A 19288-nucleotide genomic window follows, 5' to 3' on the forward strand; every position below is an offset into this window, starting at 1 on the left:
CCTCTAACAACTACCTTCTCTTCCACCAATTCCTCACATCTCTGTTAGAAACTCTTTTGATCACACTGTATATATAATTCTAAGGCTGACTTAGTTTTACTCATTCTGTGTGATGGTATAACCTTCAAAAATATTTGTATCCCCAACTAAGACTACTGTGAACTCCTTGGAAATCGGTTGTTTTATTCATGCTTATGTCCCCAATACCTAGCATAAGACTTTACTCACAGAGGATGCTCACTGTTTGATGAATAAATAAAGTAATGACTGACAGAATTGGGATTCAGAGCTCACAATACTGAGTCCTCTGCAGCCTCTCATGACTCCCAACGGATGGTACTGCTCTCAACAGTACTATGGAGGAGAAAAAAAAAATCCTCTGATTACTATTGTCAAGAGAGAAGACCACCTGACATAAATACAGTAGGACAGAGAACTGCCAGAAAGGAGAGGTATGTAAACTGGCAATAATGCTGTGCTCCCCTTTAAAGGTACAAATTGCAGTCCTGGTATAGACAAATAGCAGGTATGGAGTCCACTGAAAAGACCTTTTTAGAGACATCCCACTACTGTTCATGGGTGCATTAGAGAATTTTTTTTTCCTTCTAATATGTCTGAGCTCATTGGGATTCTGGAGAACATCGCGTCCACTGCACTTTCCTCATCTGACCTAAGAGGAAAACAGGGTCCAGAGAGATTAGGGTGATACTTTGCCTCTGTGACTCAATGTGGGGGAAGCTCAGGTTTCCAGACATCAAATGCAGCACTCTGTAAGGATGTGATGGCTTCTCCCTGTACTGGTCACACGTTCCCACCCAAACCAAAGAGACACTGTGTTGTTAGGCAGGTGAGTACCCCTGCCACTCACAGACCTGACCCTGCTGAGGCTGCGCAATGATGATCTGGCCAGGCTGGATGGTGGTCGTAGAACTGGTGGTCTGCTGGCCTTGCTGCTGTCCCTGGACCTGGACAGCAGTTGGCTGCTGAGCCAGCGTGAAGTAGTACTGGACTGGCTCCGCAGGAGTCACAGACTGGCGTACCTCCTCCTGTGGGGTGGAAGGAGAAGCAGGTAAGGGAAAAAAACCGACTCAGCAACCGCCACAGTGAATTTCCACTCTTCCCTAAAACAGGCTATGTGCAGTTGCCTGCTGACTGCTGAGCTCTCCATATTTGCAGTCAAAGAAAAAGTGGAATTTGGAGAGACCAGTTGTGCTAAAAATCAAACTAAAAATAACAGTTTCTATAGGCTTCATAGAACATACAACGAATTTTCTGTAGTCCCAAGAAATCACCCATTGTATGATGAGTTGCAAACAGGCAAATAATTACCATAAGCAAGAACTACGCACCAGCAGAGCTTGTCAGTAGATTCTGTCAAAGCCTGTGATGGAAGAACAGTACTACTTGCCAACAATGGAAGACACTACCCAAACTTATTGTCCCCAAACCCCATAAAAATCAGCACCCCTCATTCCAGAGGGGACCTATCAGGGAGAGAGAAAACAGCTTTTCCTAGCCTAAAATTCCAGAGCCAGCTTTTTGCAGCACACTGAAAGCTCTATGTTCATCACTGATGTGTCTACCCCAGCATAGCATCTGCGTCTAGTTGTACTTAGCCAGAAGTGCAACCCAGGGGACCTGACGATAGCTCTCTGCTGGGGCGCTGCTTTGGCTGACTAGGGAGGCAGCATTCTGTCCGATCTGTTGGGTGAAGAGATTGTTCTTCAGCTGACGTTTTCCATGGCAGAAGGAGTAAACAACCCTCTCCCAGCCACCTTGAGCTCACAGCTGAGAGTGTAGGATGTTTACACACACTACAACATGGTTACAGCCCAAGGGCTGGTAGGCCTCTGACCACCTAGAGATCAGCATCTCATCCCGAGTGACCTGTGATACATGGTGTCCAGGACAACAAAAACATTTGACCACATGGGCTGAGTAAAATATTAGCTAGTTTTGTCCCTTCCTTATTCAGAGCTAAATCTGTCAGGTTTCAGAAACCAGATACTTCCATAAGGTACTGAGATACTGAGACCTTTTCACCTGCTCGATGCTTTCTAAAGTATGCTTCCAAGACCCTGTCCTTCCTACAAGATTTTGTACCTGCATGACAAAATGTCAGCTCTGCTCAGATGTAAGTACTACTGCCTCTCGATCGCTTGCTAGCTGCTGTCCCTGGTAGTTCCATACAGGTACTGGTAGGCACTACCTGACTGATTAGCAGAGAGCTGGAGACAGGTCCTGTTCTGAATGCGTACTGACTGCAGTACGAATTTTAAATGAAACAGCTATAACCAATAGCTCTACAAAAGAGAGCCTCAGATCCTGTGACCAAGTGTGTGGGAAAAGCTGTCCTTGTAGTACCAGGCTGAGTGCTTTCATGTTTGCCTGTTGATACTGTAACTGGATCATGGACAACTAGCCTCTGAGACATCTGAACCACTACATAACAAGGCTCTCTAATGGTCATCAACCCAGACCACAAAACTACTAAAGTTCTCGATATCCAAGCAAGTCTTTAAGCATAATCTGCCCTTCTGGGTTAATGTAGTCTATGCTTCAAACCCACAGATTCAATCCTCAACATGATCATGCAGAGGCAAAAAAAAGTATTACTCCTTTTATATGCTCAACTTCCAATCAAAGCCAGGTCTAATTCAACTCTGGTTTCTTTTCCATTTTAAGCAATGTCAGCTGGCAACCATGTCTTGGCAGGGGTATACACCAATACTCTTTTAGACCACAAAAGTGAGGTCAACTGCTCTTTCCAAAGCTGTGGAAAGAGTTTAATGTCTAGTTTTCCCCCTCACTGAGGCTGGACCTAACTGTGGAAACGCTCTTGCTTGTGAGAGCGTTTAAGAACTGAGAACAGAAAGCAGCTGGGGAGGCAGTGAGGGACACAGTTACTTCCTACCTTTGACCTGTGACCAGCTCTAGGTGTCCATGATTACAACATTGAATGTGTTTTTTTGTTTGTTTGTTTTGTTTTTTCAAGATAAAAAGGAAATTCTTTAAATAACTCTGCCAGAACCTAAAATAGTGCTTTAGCAAAAGTTCTCAGGCAGGCAGGCAGGCAGGCAGCCTCTCCTGTGCGTCCTACTGTATCCTCTCAGGTAGTAATAGTTTTTAGAACACGATTGTCAGGACAAACATGGCTGTTTTCAAACTGCTGTGATGAAGGGAGGCACAAGTAAGGTTCTTCTGCTTTATGAAGACTCTGCAAATGGAGGTCAAGCCAGCAGGGAATGATGATGCTTGATTTAAAGAAATGGGTGAAAAGATAATGACATTTCAATGAGCAGGAACTTTCAACTCATAGCTTAGTGGGGGAGAAGTTAACCTTCAACTACCTTCTACTTGGAAACAGTCTACTTACTTCCATGGAAAAAAAAGAGAGGGAGATTCCAAATCATCTCTGAGAAGTCAGGACAGTGGCCTCATAATTCAGTGTCTCCCTTTCCAGGTGGATCAGCACCGAGCCCTAGAAAAACCGCTGCCTAACTGGGTCAGTATGGAAGGGTACCTGCTCCACACTAACAGTGGCTTCTCCAATGCTGAGACTGAAAAACAGTGACAGTGAACAAACAGCATCACAACACAGGGTCATCACTACACTGATGGGCAGCCAGCTCCAGACTAGGGGAAAAGCACATTTGCTTTAGTAGCAGAGTGAACTGCCGCCTCCTTCAGAGGGTGTGTTTTGGAGAGTAGGCACTTTTAAAGGACTTTAGGAGGTGCCAGCCAATTTGGAGCTTGAGAAAACTTCATGTCTACAGAGAATTAAAAAATGCTATCTTAGAATTTCAGGCCAGCTTTCAGCAATCTCAACCTTTTAAATGCCAGGCAGCAGCTGTCCTGAATTGGACGCCAATCAATAGCTCAAACACCTACAAAGAATTAAAACCAGGCAGCTGAAGGAGTGTTCTTGCTGCATACTCTTTAAAGGGAGATGGACCAAGTGTAGTGGTCTATGCTTTGAATCCCAGCACTCAGGAGGCAGGCACAGGCAGATCTCTCTGAGTTCCAGAACAACTGGTCTACATAGAGTTTCAGTCTAGCCAGGGATACACAGTGAGACCTTATCTCAAAAATCCAAACCAAAGAACAAAAAAGGGAGATGGGGTATACCACTAGCAATTCTAACACCCTGACAGACCCAAAAGAACAAACAACTTTGAAGGAAGGTATTGGTCAGTGGCTCTCAACCTGTGTGTTGTTGACCCCTTTGTAGGGTAGATTCTTTCACATGGATCACCCGAGACTACTGGAAAACAGATATTTGCATTAAAACTCCTAACACTAGCAAATTACAGTTATGAAGTAGCAACAATTTTTTTTGTTGTTGTTGGGAGGTTTAATATGAGGAACTGTGTTAGAGGGTGCAGCATTAGGAAGATTGAGAACCACTGGTATAGGACAATACCTTTCTCTTTAGTCAGTCTATTTAGCAGGCAGCCCATAATGAACAATCAATAAAATAAGAGCAATGCCTGATTGCATCACAGATCTTACCACCTTGTCTTTAAAGGAAGCTCCTGGTGGAAATATGGGAGCAAAACTCCAACAAGGAAAACAGGTTCATGGTATTATCAGCTCCAAAGGAAGAGAGGCAGTCTGAGTTCTTGTGACTTCTCAGAGAGAAAGGAAGTACCCCAAGAAAAGGAGTCAAGTTCATGGGCACAAACCTGCAATGTCTCAAAGCCGATGAGCGCAGCCGGGGACGACTGTGGCAGCCTGCCGCTGTAAACATCCGACTGAAAGCTCCTCTCAACACCTTACAGCTTCCAGTCAAGGATGTTTACAGTAGCAAAGACTGCCCAGAAAAATAAAGAGCTTCAGTGAGGCACACCCTGCTCCCATAAGGAGGTGACCCAGGGCTTGCTAACCCAAAAACCCTCATGCAGGGTCAGAATTAATGTCAATTAGAATGCTCACTTCTCCGACACGTTTTCTGACTAGTTATTAGTACAGGTCAACATGGGGAGAATGGTTGTCATTAAATGACTCTAAACAGGATACTATAAAATAACTTGTTAAAAACACTTAAATTTTATGAACAAAAATAAAACAAGCAGGGCATGATATGGCTTTACTTCTGTAAGGTCTGCCACTATTTCACAAATATTACACTAAACCTAGTGAATCATGCAAACTGTGTGCCTGAAAGAATGAGCTCTATAGAACTGGGGTCTATTACAATCACAATTAAGTTATATGCACCCAAGTGCTGAACAAAACAAATGGTGTGGTCTTTGGAGATGAACAGGCAGAAGAGGGGCAGACATTCAGTTCTTGTAACTAAAAAGAAAAATGTAAATGGTGGTTCTATAACTTCACTGGACACTATAGTATCTGGAGATCTTTAAATACTATTGATTTCTGGGGTCATGGCATCACAGGTTCTGACTCAGTGGATGAAGGGCAGACACAGCACAGAGTAAGAGAACAAAAGCCACTAGCTCCAATCTGATAACTATGCACAGAGAGGCTGTTTCTTAGAATCTGAACTCTAGCTGACTGAAAAAACTTTTTAGATGAAGAAATCCTGAACTGAGCTTCACCCCACTATCTGTGACTAGTCTTTAACTTTGTTCTCACTGCAACACCACCCCAGAGGCACTGAGTTAAAAGTACCCATAAATGAGTAAGAGAAGGAGATGCTGAGGATGATCTGGACTACAGAGTAAAACCACAAATAGTAAATGCTTTGCGTGGTGAGAGGAGCCCTGGACAACGTTTTGTCCAGGTCCTGAAAGTGGCAGCTGAGCATGTCCTCCCTGCTTACCTGGCGCTTTGGAGGTTTCAGTTCATCTCTTGGAACAATATCGATGAGAAAGTCGAACTGGTCAAATTTTGTAATTGCCATAGCAATATCATTCCTCTGTAACAAAGAACAACATAGTTAAAAATTGGCCTAGGAAGAATCTAGTTCTTTTGGTTGTTACCCTTCAAGTAAAAGGGCATGATGCTTCCCCCAGCCCCAGTATCTGGGATTAAACCTAGGTTTCTTACCCTAGCCCAAGGAGATGACTTTTAGGCTGTACTAAAAATTTCTAGGTTTGTCCAGAGCTAAAAATAAAAACAGCTCAATTTATATCAGACTTGCTGGACAGAAATCAACGAAAGAGATACACCTATCTCGTGCTCTAGGACAGGACATCTGAGCCCTACTCACCACTATTTCTGCTTGTTCCGGTTTCAAGGCCTCCATAAAATTGTAAAACCACCATCCTTTGGCTAATTCAGGACAAAGCCAGCAGTCTCAACTGGCATTCTGTGGCCCACAAGGTCAGCCCATCATTCACTAGTAAGACCTTTCTTAAGGCATTAAGCGCTGTTTTGTTTTGTTTTTGTTTTTTTCTTTTACAGGTAGTTATAGTCCAATCACTTTATGTTACCTATCGTTTTTAGTTTAAAAAAATCAAAACTTCATCGCTTAATGAAAAGTTTAAAATCTGAATTTGAGTCTGAAATACTCAAGCCTAGATTTACTGTAGGTAGGTAGTGAACACAGGAGTCAGCTAACAAGAATGTCACTGGTGGACTTCCTTTGAATAATGAATATCAACACTTTTTCTCCCATATGATTTGTGTACTTTATTGAAAGTTTTAAGGTTTAACTCCCCTGCCCCCCAAAACCCCACTAAGCTCAAGTCAGTGATATATTTGAAGTATGTATGAGAAAGTAAACTCTGAAATGTATTTAAAAATAGATCACTTCATGACTGAATGAAGTGAGAGGTATAATAAATTTGTTTTTCAAGACAGGGTTTCTCTGTATAGCCCTGGTTATCCTAGGACCTGCTAAAGTAAAACTTTAATGGCAGAATTTGGGAAGAAAACATACAGGTACTCACTACAAACCTTGAAACCTTTGACAATAACAAGGAAAAGCAAACAAACTCACAAAAATTCTCAGCAACCTCTAGATCCCACATCTTAAGCAAAGGGGACCTATCAGGCCAAAAGGAGGGATGGAAGTTTTCTTGTTTTTTCCTTCCCTAATATCTATCATGGTCCCAAGCCACCCTTCTTGCCAACTACCAACTTAAAAATAAACCCTCCTAACCGAAGCAGTGCATATCTTAAAGTCTGCCAGAGCTCATCTAAGATGAACACAAAAGTATCCATGCTAACTAAACAGATCCCTAAGAATGGAATGAAGGAAAATAAAAATAAAAAGTACTTTCAAACACACACAAAGGCAAGCATCTTCTGAAGATTTCTGTTAATTATATATATATATATATATATACATATACACATATATATATATGTTATAATTATACATATATGTATATGTGTGTGTGTGTGTAATTGATCTTTTCTACCCTTCTCATAGCCTAGGTTGACTTGCTAGGTTTAAATAAAGACAGGTGGATCTGTGAGTTCAAGGTTTAGCTTAGTCTACATAGTGAGTTCTAGGCTGGCCAGAGTTTCATGATGAGGCCCTGAATCAAACAAATAAAAACAATAAAATAGTAAAATAAAAAGAGAACAAGAGGAAACAATTTCAAGGAAGGCAGACAAGGAACAAAAAATATCTAATTCAGGTAGTGAGACCTTGAATTCCTTTTGGGATTGTCTTTTCCTGACAGTTCTCAGTTTCTAACAGAAGTTACATCTAGAAACAGGCAAACACTGGATGATTTGAGCTTTGCCTCTATGTGGGTGCACCAAATAAAAGAGTGCTCCATCATTAAGCTGTGAAAATAGTAATCTTAGAAAGGAAACGCCATCATTGTGTCTACAAAGTATACCTGTGTTCCAACAGAGGAAGCTCACAATTACATATCAGCTTGGCAGAGGTCCATCAGCCCAAAGCATAGGAGAGGAAAAATTGCTTGCCCTAGTTCTACCAATGTGAGTCTGCATTACCTGAAGAGTACGACGCTTGTTATCCTCTGTGTGGATCCATGCTCGAAGAGTCAGCTCAGTGATAAAAATCTGGGCTGCCTTAGCAAACAACACAGGGGCTTCTGCACTGATCATCTGTAAGAGATTGTAGGCCTGCACTGTTAACCATCAGATAAAGCATTCAAACCAGTGAAGCTCTTGAGTTGAGAAGAGCTAAAAAATAAGGTGGTAGCTTCTGGAAAGTCCAGAGTAAAATAAACCCCTGAGTAGGAGTAAGACATAGCACCTATCACTACTGGGTCAAGGCATGGTGTTTACTTCTGGCCTTGGTCAGTGTCTCTGACCAGAGTCCTTAGACACTTGGCTTTCCAGCCTCTACCTCCCAGTGCTGGGATTACAGGGATAGTGCTAGTTTTTCTTTTTAACAGCCTTTCAAAAACGTAGAATTTAAGAAAGTAAAGTGATATAGCCATGTCTATTGAGGCAGCAGGTGGCAGAGTTTATATCCAAATCCCAAGAAACCGTTTGAAGAAAGACAATGAGCTTGGGTACCAATGGATTGGGATAAAAATCTCATATTTCTCACTTTTCTGGCTTTAGTTTTCTTAAATTAAAAACAAAACAAACTTTCAGTGTTGCTAAGGGAAATACGTGGGGATAGCCTGTGTACTAGTTCCATGCCTGACAGGTACTAAGCTGTTTTAATAAGTCTGACTTCAACCAAAGCTGTAAAGAGCAGCTGTGCAGTTAGCGATACATAAGATGAGAACTGGGATCTTGGTTCTACCAACATAGGTGGTCAATTCATCTTTGTGCATACTTCCACAGCTGTGCAGTGTGTAGACAAGGTGGCACATGTCTATAATCCCAGCACTCAGGAGGCAGAGACAGGATAACTAAGAGTTCTAGGCAAACCTGAGCTATATAATAGGTGACACCTGTCAGGAGCTAATAAAAGGAAAGTGCTATATGAACTGTTAGTTTTCCGTACAAATTCAAAGACAGTACACATTTTGAGAGATAAAGAGACAGAGCTGTTCTTCCCTAAGAATCATAATCAGACATAAACTCCTAGGAATAATAATAACAATAACAATAATAATAATATAGGCCAGGGATTAATACTTTCACAAGTATAATTCACTCATTATTTTTAAAATGATCAAAATGTGAGAAAAGTACACGTGGCAATTTGAGTGAGAATGGCCTCCATAAGACTCATATATTTAAATATGTGGTCCCCAGTTGGTTGAATGCTTTAGGAAGGATCAGAAGTATGACCTAATTGAGAAGGTATGTCACTGGGGGCAGGCTTTAAGGTTTCAGAGCCCATATCATGCAAGTCTCTCTGCCTGGTAGTTGTGTCTTAAGATGTGAGCTCCATCCCCCAACAACTAAAGTAGGGACTATCCCTGAGTCTGTTGCCTGTCTGTGGATCCCATTCCCTTACCTTGTCTGTCCTCTGTGGGAAAGGATGTACCTTGTCCTGCAAAGACTTGATATGTCAGGGTAGGGTGAATACCCAGGGGAGGGCCTCACCATTCTCAGAGGAGGAGGAGAGAGGGATATAGTGGAGGGGCTGCAAGGGGGCACTGGAAGAGGGGACTTCAATCAAGATGTAAAATGAATAAATAAATTAGTGGGGAGGGGGTGAGTTCCAGGCAAGGAGGTTGTGCTGAACATCTTTAATCCCAGGACTTAGGAGACAGAGGGAGGTGGATATCTGAGTTTAAGGCCAGCCTAGTCTACAGAGAGAGAGAGAGAGAGTTTTAAGATACTCAGAGCTATACAGAGAAACTTTGTCTCATGGGGGAAAAAAATAAACAGTGAGCTCTTAGCAACTGCCTGAACCCTATCTGCCTGCCTGTTGCAAGCTCCCTGACATAGTGAACATGAATTCTTACCCTCTGAAACTATAAACCCCAATAAACCCTTTTATAAATTGTTTTAGTCACAATGTCTTATCCCAACAAGAGAAAAGTAACTAATGCAGTGCAGTATCATCATTAGAAGTTTCTTATACCTCAGAAGGTTTGAGACTAGCAAGGGCTGAGAGGAGAGCACTGTTCTGTTGAACTGATATATGCAAATGTTTACACTGTGAAATGAAAAGAATCAGGGATGATAGCATCTGATCTCAAAAGCAAACACTTAAGTATCTGGGGAAAAATTCCATGATATCCCAATTTTCAAAGAAATATCATTCAATAACTAAAACTGTTCTATTAAGTGTTCTATTTTATCACTTCGTTTTAGATAAAAAGCCAAATAAAAACATAGGTAACATAATGCTTTTATTTCTGTTAAACCTTGAGCTCTAGAGGAATGATTAGTACTCATAGTTTTAGCTCTAATATGAACCTTAAAAATAGTGTGAATTCACCTTCACATCTTCATCCAGTTTCATAATCTTCTTAATACGAGCCAGTGGGAGTTCCTGTACTCGAAAATCTTTCTGAAATGAGCAATAGGAGACAAATGAGTGTGGAGTGGCCAACAAAGCGGCTGAGCACAGGCAGTGACAGACTGGTATAGATCCCAGCTCAGGAAATATAGCAGGGAAAGAGGGACAGATAAATTAACAAAATACAAGCTCTAAACAAAACTCTTCCTTAGTCCTTGCAGAACTCCAAACTCTCAGACTGCACTCATGAAGGAAAAGCCAGCCACTAACAGGTTCTTAACCTCTGTTTAGAAGTTCATTTCAAGTATTCCCCCTTCCTTCCTTTTCTGTAACCAAGTTACTAATCTACAACATATTAAAATAAAATCTCTGCCTCTGAGGCATTCCCTATCCTGACAGTTCTTTTGTGTTTGTTTGAAGCAGAATCTTATTCCCAGAGCTCTCTCTGCCTGCAGAGTACCCTCCTACCAGTTCTCTATTCTGTGGGGAACCTAAAGGTGAGGGTAAATTCAACAGCTGCTTTCCAGAAAGGGAATAGGGAAAATACACTACACTGGCAAGGATTTAAGAAAGGACTTTTTTGAGTGTCACCACTCAATTTATGTATAATTTAAGCCCCACCCCCATGCTTTATTTTGAAACTACTGCTACTTAAAACACATGTCCAAGAGTGGATATAATTCTAGAAATAAAAATTAATCTTGAAGAGAAGACATGGTGAGAGTGCTAACATCAGCAATATATGTACTGAAGTTAGTTATCACATATTACTGTTCATATGGGTGTGACTCTATAAACCCAATATGATCACCTGGGTATCCATGTTATCACATTATGGAAGGAGAACCTATTATTTGAGAATTGATAAAAATTAACAAGCACAAGTAAATTTTCTTTTCCAAAACAAACAGAAAACTCTAAGTAAAGTATATGTCAAAGAAGGTATTCTTTAAAAAAAAAAAAATCACCAGGTTTCCCAGAATCTACTGGTGGGGGGCAGCTTTATAGAAGAAAAAAAAAAAAAGTTAGGATAAAATATCTAAAAGAAAGCAGGGTATGGTGGTGTATGGCTTTAATCCCAGCACTCAGGGGGTAGAGGCAGGTAGATCTTCTTGACTTTGAGGTCAGCCTGGTCTACAGAGAACCCTGTCTGAAACAAACAACCAAACCAAACAAAAAGTACAGGAACTGGCAGCACAGAGGAACCTTTAAGGCAGAAACTCAAAAACAAAAACCATAAAAACCAAGAACCAAAAAAACCAAAAAAGTCTCTACATAGACCAATAAGCTTTTTGGCTACACTCAGCTCTATAAATTCAAATCACTTTTCCATGTTTTTCTTTTCTAAATTTGGTAACATCCTCCATGAAGACTCTACTATATAACTAACCTTGGGAGTGGTAGAGGCTGAGATGTCCAGTTTATTACAATTTTACCAGGAGACAGGAGATAGTATTTTTTTAAAGATTTATTTATTATATGTAAGTACATTGTAGTTATCTTCAGACATACCAGAAAAGAGCATCAGATTACAGATGGTTTGTGAGCCACCATGTGGTTGCTGGGAATTGAACTCAGGACCTCTTGAAGAGCAGTCAGTGCTCTTAACCATTGAGCCATCTCTCCAGCCCATGGAGATAGTATTTCTAATCTTGTTTCTGCTCCTTTCATTTAACTCATTCCTACAACTCAACCTAACCTATGACACATAACTATGTGAATGTACAACCCTGACCCTATTTTTGAGGAATTTGTAATTTTCCAAAGATATTCACATCAAAAACATTATACAGTCTCTAACTTACACTAGAGAATATGAAGTCCCACAGGGACAGGAAGAAAGAAATGACCAGCTGTCTTTGGCCTAGGGGAAGAGAGTTGGGAAACTCCACAGGAAAGGTGAGATACAAACTATGTACAAGTGATACAAAGACTTGTGCTCTCACAGAGAGGAAGCACCAATAGCACCTGCAGTGTGGGAAGTATGACCTGAGAGCAAAGGAAGGCAGGTGAAAGAGGGGTCGGATTAGAAGCATTTTTTACAATGTTTAATCACTGCCGTCTATTCTTTGCCTTACTAGTGTAGCACGTCACACAAAATGATACTGTTGCTCAAAAATTGCCAGTGGAAAGAGATGTGACTCTCAAAGTTCTCCCTGGATACATACAGCACATGACCATAAGAGTTAGCTCTCTTGAAAATGTGCAAATGTACTGCCATTTGTCATTTATGGCACATGTCCACAAATGTTTCCAAGATTACATAACCAAAGGTGATCTAAAACACTCCCCACCCCCTCCAAAATCTAAGTCTTTCTAGCCCACTGTGTCAGTCTATAGTCCCAGTTTTTTCTAAACGTAAATATAAAACTACCTTCTAAATATTTACATTTATACACTCAGATTAATTCTGCTTTCAACCTTGGTCACAGGTCTTTTTACAGTGTGTAAGTTGTAATGGTCAAGTGCTGAAAATAACTGACTACTGAGTACCTCTCCCTCAATGAGACATTTTTCAATGCTTCAGAGACTTAGGGAAACTGGTAAAAGGGCTAAGAAGAATGTAAGAGCTGAAGGATTGGGAATGATGCTGTGGAAAGCTGCCTTCTGGACATGACAGACAGGGTTGCTGAACTCCTAAACTGACAGCACCCATGGTTGCTTATAGAAGACCTGTAAGATCAAGCCAGTCAACATTCATCATGAACAAGAGGGGCTCATAGAGATCCAACTCTAACTGGGGAACTATTGGCAACTGAAGGCTGCTGCAGAAAGGAGTGTTGTTTTTCTTGGGAGTAAGGTTACTACTACTGTCACTCAAGTTCCCTTGGATGACTCCACAACTCATGCCCATTCAGGTAGAACTGGAAACAGTGACATCTCACCATTTCACCAGCCCCCATGACATTTTTTTATAAAAAGGATATGAAGGTGAATGGGGAATGTTTAGGGAGGTCTGGAAGTACTAGGAGGGGAGATCTAGGGTGGATATGATCAAGATAAATTGCATAAATGTTTTTAATTGTCAAAGAAATTTTTAAAGATTTATTTTTTGTACATAGTCATGAGTATCTGTGTATGTACATATATGTCACATGTGTGTGACTGCCTGAAGGGGCCAGAAAAGGGCATCAAATCCCCTGTAGCTGACCTACCCAACCTTTTTTCCCCCTCGAGATATGATCCCCATGTCTTAAACTCTCGCTCTCCAAAAGGAAGTATGTGGGAGCTGCTGGAAAGAATACAGGTGTTCTTACAGAAGACAAAGGTTTGGTTCCCACCACTACAAGGCAGCTCACAAGCATCTGTACCTCCAGTTCCATAGGACCTGAAGCCTTGTACATCCACAAGGACCACACATATACCACACATACTGTAAACACATATACATGCAGGCAACACAAAACACTAATATATATAAAAACATTTTTTAAAAATGCATTGTGTGAAAAATACATCATAACAGGGAGTTTTGCCAAGGGTGAGGTTAACTGTTCCTGACAAAAAGCCTAGTTTTCTATATTGCCATGCTGGCTTTCTAGACACACATAAGAGCCCAAGGTAAGTCTGCAGAATAGGAGGTCTCTCTACTACCAGCTTACTGAAGCCCCATACTGACTTTCACGTCACCAGGCAGTGCTGTGAGAGTGAACAGCACTGACTCCTCTCCCAGTTGACTCAAGAGGAAGAACCAACCCTAACTCTTCCTCTTTTCTTTAGGAACTGAATGAGTAACCTGCAGAAGACTATCTTTGAACACTCATGCTCCTGACTATAGTCTGAGAACTACATTTAAATTACTGATGTTACAGTGCCAAGTTTCATGAGACCTGAAATTACTCAAGTTGAAAGCCAATGAAGTCAGTAGTAGCAGGTTCTAAGCTACACTACAGAATCCTGAGTTTTAAGTTAACAGAAATTTCTTCTACTAAGCCCACTGAGACACTCCAGAAAGTCAAGATTCTCTTCCTTCTGAAAGCAATAATTGTCATGGTTGGCTTCATTTTGGAATTGTCTGGGGGAAGCTTTTGAAAATCAAGTTGCCTGGGCTCTGCTGCAGACTGCCACAACAGAACTCAGGAAGAAAATCCTGACATCAAGGATTTGTTTTGTTTTAAATTCCCTTCATAACCATCATCAAGAGTGAGGGTTAAGGGTTACTCTATTAAGTCTGCAATGCACAAATGGACAGGAAGAGCTTGCTGTTAAAGAGGGTCTCATTATGTAGCTCGGGTTGGTCTGCAACTAATATGTAGACAAGGCTGACTTTGGACTCACAGAGATACACCTGCCTTTCCCCGGTGAAAGGACTAAATGAAGCTACTATTCCTGGCCCAGGACCTATTTGTTTTAAAGATTTGTTTATCTTTATTTATTTTATGTGTTTGAGTACTTTGCCTGCATGTGTATCTATCTATGGAATATATAAATGCCTGTGCCCCAGAGATGAGAAGATGGTGTTGCATCCCCTTAGACTGAAGTTATGGCTGCTATGTGGATGCTGAGAGCTCAATCCAGGTCCTCAGGAAGAGCAGCCAATGCTTTTAAACACTGAACCGTCTCTTTAGTCTCCAGGGCCTGTCTTTTAACAGACTATCAGTCTTCCATGTTCTTGCTTGGTTACATGATTTGACTGTCATGTTAGAAATATCCATTAGTCTTCCACATTCTTGCTTGGTTATAGGATTTGGTTAATATGATTTGAATGCCTTTGTCCAACCTAGAAGTGTTCAACATGAAAAGATGGAACTTTAAATGACTTAATTACTAAATTACAGCTATCTGAAGGTTGAACCAGAGAGTAAGTCAGGGGAAGATTAAATTTTAAGAATCAGGATCCTCACCATTTGTCCAATTTACTCCCACCCAAATCACTACCCCCAAAGACTAAATTAGCTTTCTCTTCTCCACTTTTAAAGAGGTCCTAATGATTATAAAACTCAACGACAAGATGTCGACTATGACTTTACATGTTGCTGAATGCTTGTAATTCTAGTATTTGGGAGGCTGAAAGGACTCCACCCTCACCCCACAGAAGTGAGAGGAATAGAGAATAGAGGGAAATCTAGATTCTCAGTAAGATCCTCATTTAAGAAGTATGAAAAAAATCTGTTATTGACTATTCCTAGGACCTTGGTGAACAGGAATATATGATGTTTTATGTAATCACTGAGGGGCATGATTATTTCCTAGGATTTATGACCAATTTCATCCCCATCTGGACAGTTGGATTTATGGACAATTACAAAGCTTTTTAGAGTCCAGAACAGGATGGTCAAGTTAAGATGAAATGTATTTTGCCATTACTTGATTCACACTAAAATAACTAAGAACAGGTATGTTCAATACATCATGAAATATACCACCTGTCAAAGTTCAGTTACTTGCTTTGGAACAACCAGATCTCAATTTAGACAACACACACCACTTTTACAAATATCCTTGTTCTACTTATACTTGTATAATTTATACATAATAGGTTTTTAAAATCTGCTCAACATTTTAAAGTATCTATACCTAAAAGGACCTGACACATCTGGGAAAGTCTGCTATCAATTTGGAGTGGTGATACACTTCTGCAATTCAAGGTCTTGGGAGGTGAGCACAGGAGGATTGCTGAAAATTCAAGGCCAGCCTGGTCTACATGGTACAAATCTGGAATGATTAGGGTTGTATAACAAGATCTTGTCTCAACTCCCTTCCTTCAAAAGTCTAATATTAAGCACCACTGAGTTCTGGAAAGACACAAAGTAAGTGCTGACATGCTGCACAGGTAGAGGTATAGTCAGAGAAAGACCTTCATGTGCTGCAAGCCTGAGAACTAACCACAGGTCTCACTCTTAGAAAGGAAACAAGCATCCCATCTCACTCTACCTGTGGAAACCTGGAACTAACATTGCTCTGTACTAAGTCTGAAGGGAGAAGTCTGACTTATTCAATCATCCATTATACAGCTATTATATGTCAGTCATTGTCCTAAGCAGATGTTATAGCACAGTAGAGATCTAAGGAGATGAGATACATGGGGAGAAGAGTTTAGTTAAGTCAATGGAAGAACAAGTAAAGGCAACTTCTTTCTTTCATGTCTTTCTCTTCACCTACAAAACTTGAACCAGAGTGTACTCGTATTGCACCAGCCTGATCTAAACCAAATAAACATAACCATTTGATTATATGATGGCTAATCTTGGCTGTCAGCTTTACTGAATTTTGTTATCAACTAAAATACAAACTGCTAAGATACTGCTATGAAGGATTTTCTTGATCAGAGTATTTGAAGCAGGAAGACCCACTCTAAATCTGGCTGGCATTTTCTGGTAGCAGCCTACAGAAAAGTATATGGAGAAAAGAACCTTTGCCTTTTGTCTGTTTGCCCTTATTGTTAATAGCAACATTAACATTCCCTCTGCTGATATGAGAACCAACTTCTTCATGATTCCAAGAAAGACTGAAGCCCAGCAGCCCTCCAGGCCTTGGGCATCATTATTGGGTCTGACTGAGCAACTGCAAGACTCTTGGCTTCTCCAGTGTTAAGATACTCATTGTTGGACTAACTGGTTGCATTCTGTAAGCCAATCTAATAGAGAGAGAGAGAGAGAGAGAGAGAGAGAGAGAGAGAGAGAGAGAGAGAAAGAGAGAGAGAGAGAGAGAGAGAGAGAGAGTGTGTACGTGTGCACGCACACACACTTAAACCCTGGCTATTAAAATTAAAGATTATCTTCCAAAAATCTATGCAAAACACCCCAGACTTCTGACTTTATAAATTTCATTGTTACCCCCTCTATTACTCTATCTGAAACAGCATAGATAACTAACACTTGGAAATACCGAAAAGAAACTTTCGGAAATCCACTTTGGGCACAGGCCACTCAGAAAAGGCCCAGCCAAGCTCAATAATCCAAACCCTCCCTTACGTGAAGAAACACCACCCAGTGGTACATTCAGAACATTAATTACCTCTATGTCAATACCTCAAAAACACCCACTGGGTATTTATTACAGTACAAAGTTAGTTTAACTTGGTACTTTTGTTACGTATTTACAGTCTGTCTTGTGAGAACACATTTTCTAGGAGGACAACGATCTAGTCTATTGAGTGTTATTACTAGAGCCACAGAACACAGCACAACACAAAGTGAAAAATAAGAATTTGTTGAGTAAACTAACAAATCAGTCTTATTTACCAGAGTACAAAGGCCACTAAACCTAAGACATTAGCTACATGTCGGGGGGGGGGGGGGTTCTGTTCTGCCAGAATGCTGATACCTCCAAGGCAGCAAATGGCACACAAGACACAGGGAGTTCCTTCCGTACTTGCTAAGACACCAAACTAAATGTTCTTCACTAAAAACATGACAGGGTATTCTGAAAATACTTCTGTATGATAAAATACCTTTCTCCTGCTGCTACCTCTGTACCACATACTGCATTCCCACTCCAACCTTTACCATACAAAACTTCCTATTTTTCCTGTAAACACAGTCCTTTCCTCTAGGACCCCTAGCCTTTGCACATGCTCTTCTTGCTATGTAGTATAGAACTATCCCCTCATCCCATCCATGTGGCTAATGGACACCCATATTTTAAGACCCAATAAAAATAAACATGCTGTTCTTTTTGTTTCTTACTAAGTTTTATCAAAGCTCAAGTTATCAGGTTGGTAGCAAGTATGTAGCTACTAAAGCATCTCAGTAGCCTTCTCTAGCTCAACTAGAGAAAAGCAGGCACTACATTGCCTCTGGGCCTCCCACAGCATATTCCCTTTCATTGCTTCATGACTCACCACTGTGACTGTGTCCATAAGTACTGAGTGAGTAGCTATTAACTAATATTACTCTAGCTGCAATTAGAAGATGCAGTAAGAAGCTCCTTAGAAATGTGGTTATATCTGATTTTTTTTCTATGTTCACAGTTATCAATAGGAGAGATTTTAGCTCAAAGGGAGATCTGCCAATCTATGAGATTTGTTTTGGTATTTGGTCAGTTATGAAAAAATTGATATTGGCAGTTAGTGAGCAGAGGGCAAAATATTGCTAAGCTACCTAAAAAACATAGGACAGACCCTTAGAACAAAAATCTCATAATGCTGCTACTGAGAAACCCTAATCTAAGTATGTGTTTTAACAAAGTGTATCTAGTGCTGTAAGTGCTGGCTCACAGCAGATCTCCTGCTGAATAAGCCGTCCATTAGCTTTCACCAAAATCATAGAAATTTGGTACAGCCAATAAACTAGGCTACAACTAAAGAAACAGGCTGAAACTACTATAGAAAGGTACAATTTCTGCTTCTCTCTATAAGCCAAAAGAGCATTTTCACATGAGCCTGCCTCCAAACAGAACATCTGAACAGATAGCCACTTAGTCATAAACACACCTTGGTATTGCCTTCTACAAGTTAAATTCTATTTTTTCCCAACATACAGGTCAGGAATATACTAAGCCTTTGTGAATATGCTTGAAAATAAAAGTGCTTGTGTGTCTTGTTTCTGCTGATCTGTTTTAGATGCTCATTGCTCTTCCTTACCACTGTTAAGTTTCGGATTTCTTCCATGACTCTGGGCCAGAAGGACTGGAGGCTTTGCTGGGCATCACTGCTGCTGGTACCGCCAAACCCTCCTTCTGTGGACATTTTCACAGCTGAAAACACATACAGGCACAAAGCACATTATAAATAATAGTCATACTTTATGTCCAGGTTAGTTATTAATCTTTCTATAGATGCTTTCACTGGTTTAATTGTCTCAGTGTTAAGGTCTATGTTGTACTGGTAGACTTTCTGGCACAGGTTTATTACATCCTCACAAAAGACATTTGAAGCAAAATTTTCCTAGATTACATCACAGACGATTTAAAAGTTCTAATTTTAAAAAGCAAGTTTTTGAGTGAAGTAGTGGTTGTGCACACCTTTAATTCCAGCAGAGAGGCAGAGGTAGGTGGATCTTGTGAGTTTGAGGCCAGCCTGTTCTATGAAGTGAGTTCCAGGACAGTCAGGGTTATACAGAGGAGGCAGTGAAAGAGGAGTAAATC

At 40.7% G+C, this 19288-nt stretch overlaps 1 protein-coding gene across 5 annotated transcripts in view; it reads right to left on the bottom strand.

Annotated features, from left to right (window-relative positions):
* Positions 1-19288, bottom strand: part of NFYC (nuclear transcription factor Y subunit gamma) — a 62537-nt gene that overhangs the window by 10362 nt on the left and 32887 nt on the right. For 4 of the 5 annotated variants that reach the window (XM_080920579.1, XM_080920581.1, XM_080920580.1 and 1 more), the window contains exons 2-6: positions 18786-18898; positions 10241-10312; positions 7879-7992; positions 5786-5881; positions 873-1046 (exon numbers count right to left, since the gene is read on the bottom strand). In XM_080920579.1, the coding sequence (XP_080776705.1) occupies positions 873-1046; positions 5786-5881; positions 7879-7992; positions 10241-10312; positions 18786-18890 (561 nt within the window). In that variant the 5' untranslated portion in view covers positions 18891-18898. Of the gene's footprint in view, positions 1-872; positions 1047-5785; positions 5882-7878; positions 7993-10240; positions 10313-18785; positions 18899-19165; positions 19226-19288 lie in introns of those variants that run through there. The other variant, XM_080920582.1, reaches the window with a different exon arrangement.

The sequence above is a fragment of the Micromys minutus genome (genome assembly GCF_963924665.1).
Source record: "Micromys minutus genome assembly, chromosome: 9".
NCBI classification, from domain to species: domain Eukaryota; kingdom Metazoa; phylum Chordata; class Mammalia; order Rodentia; family Muridae; genus Micromys; species Micromys minutus.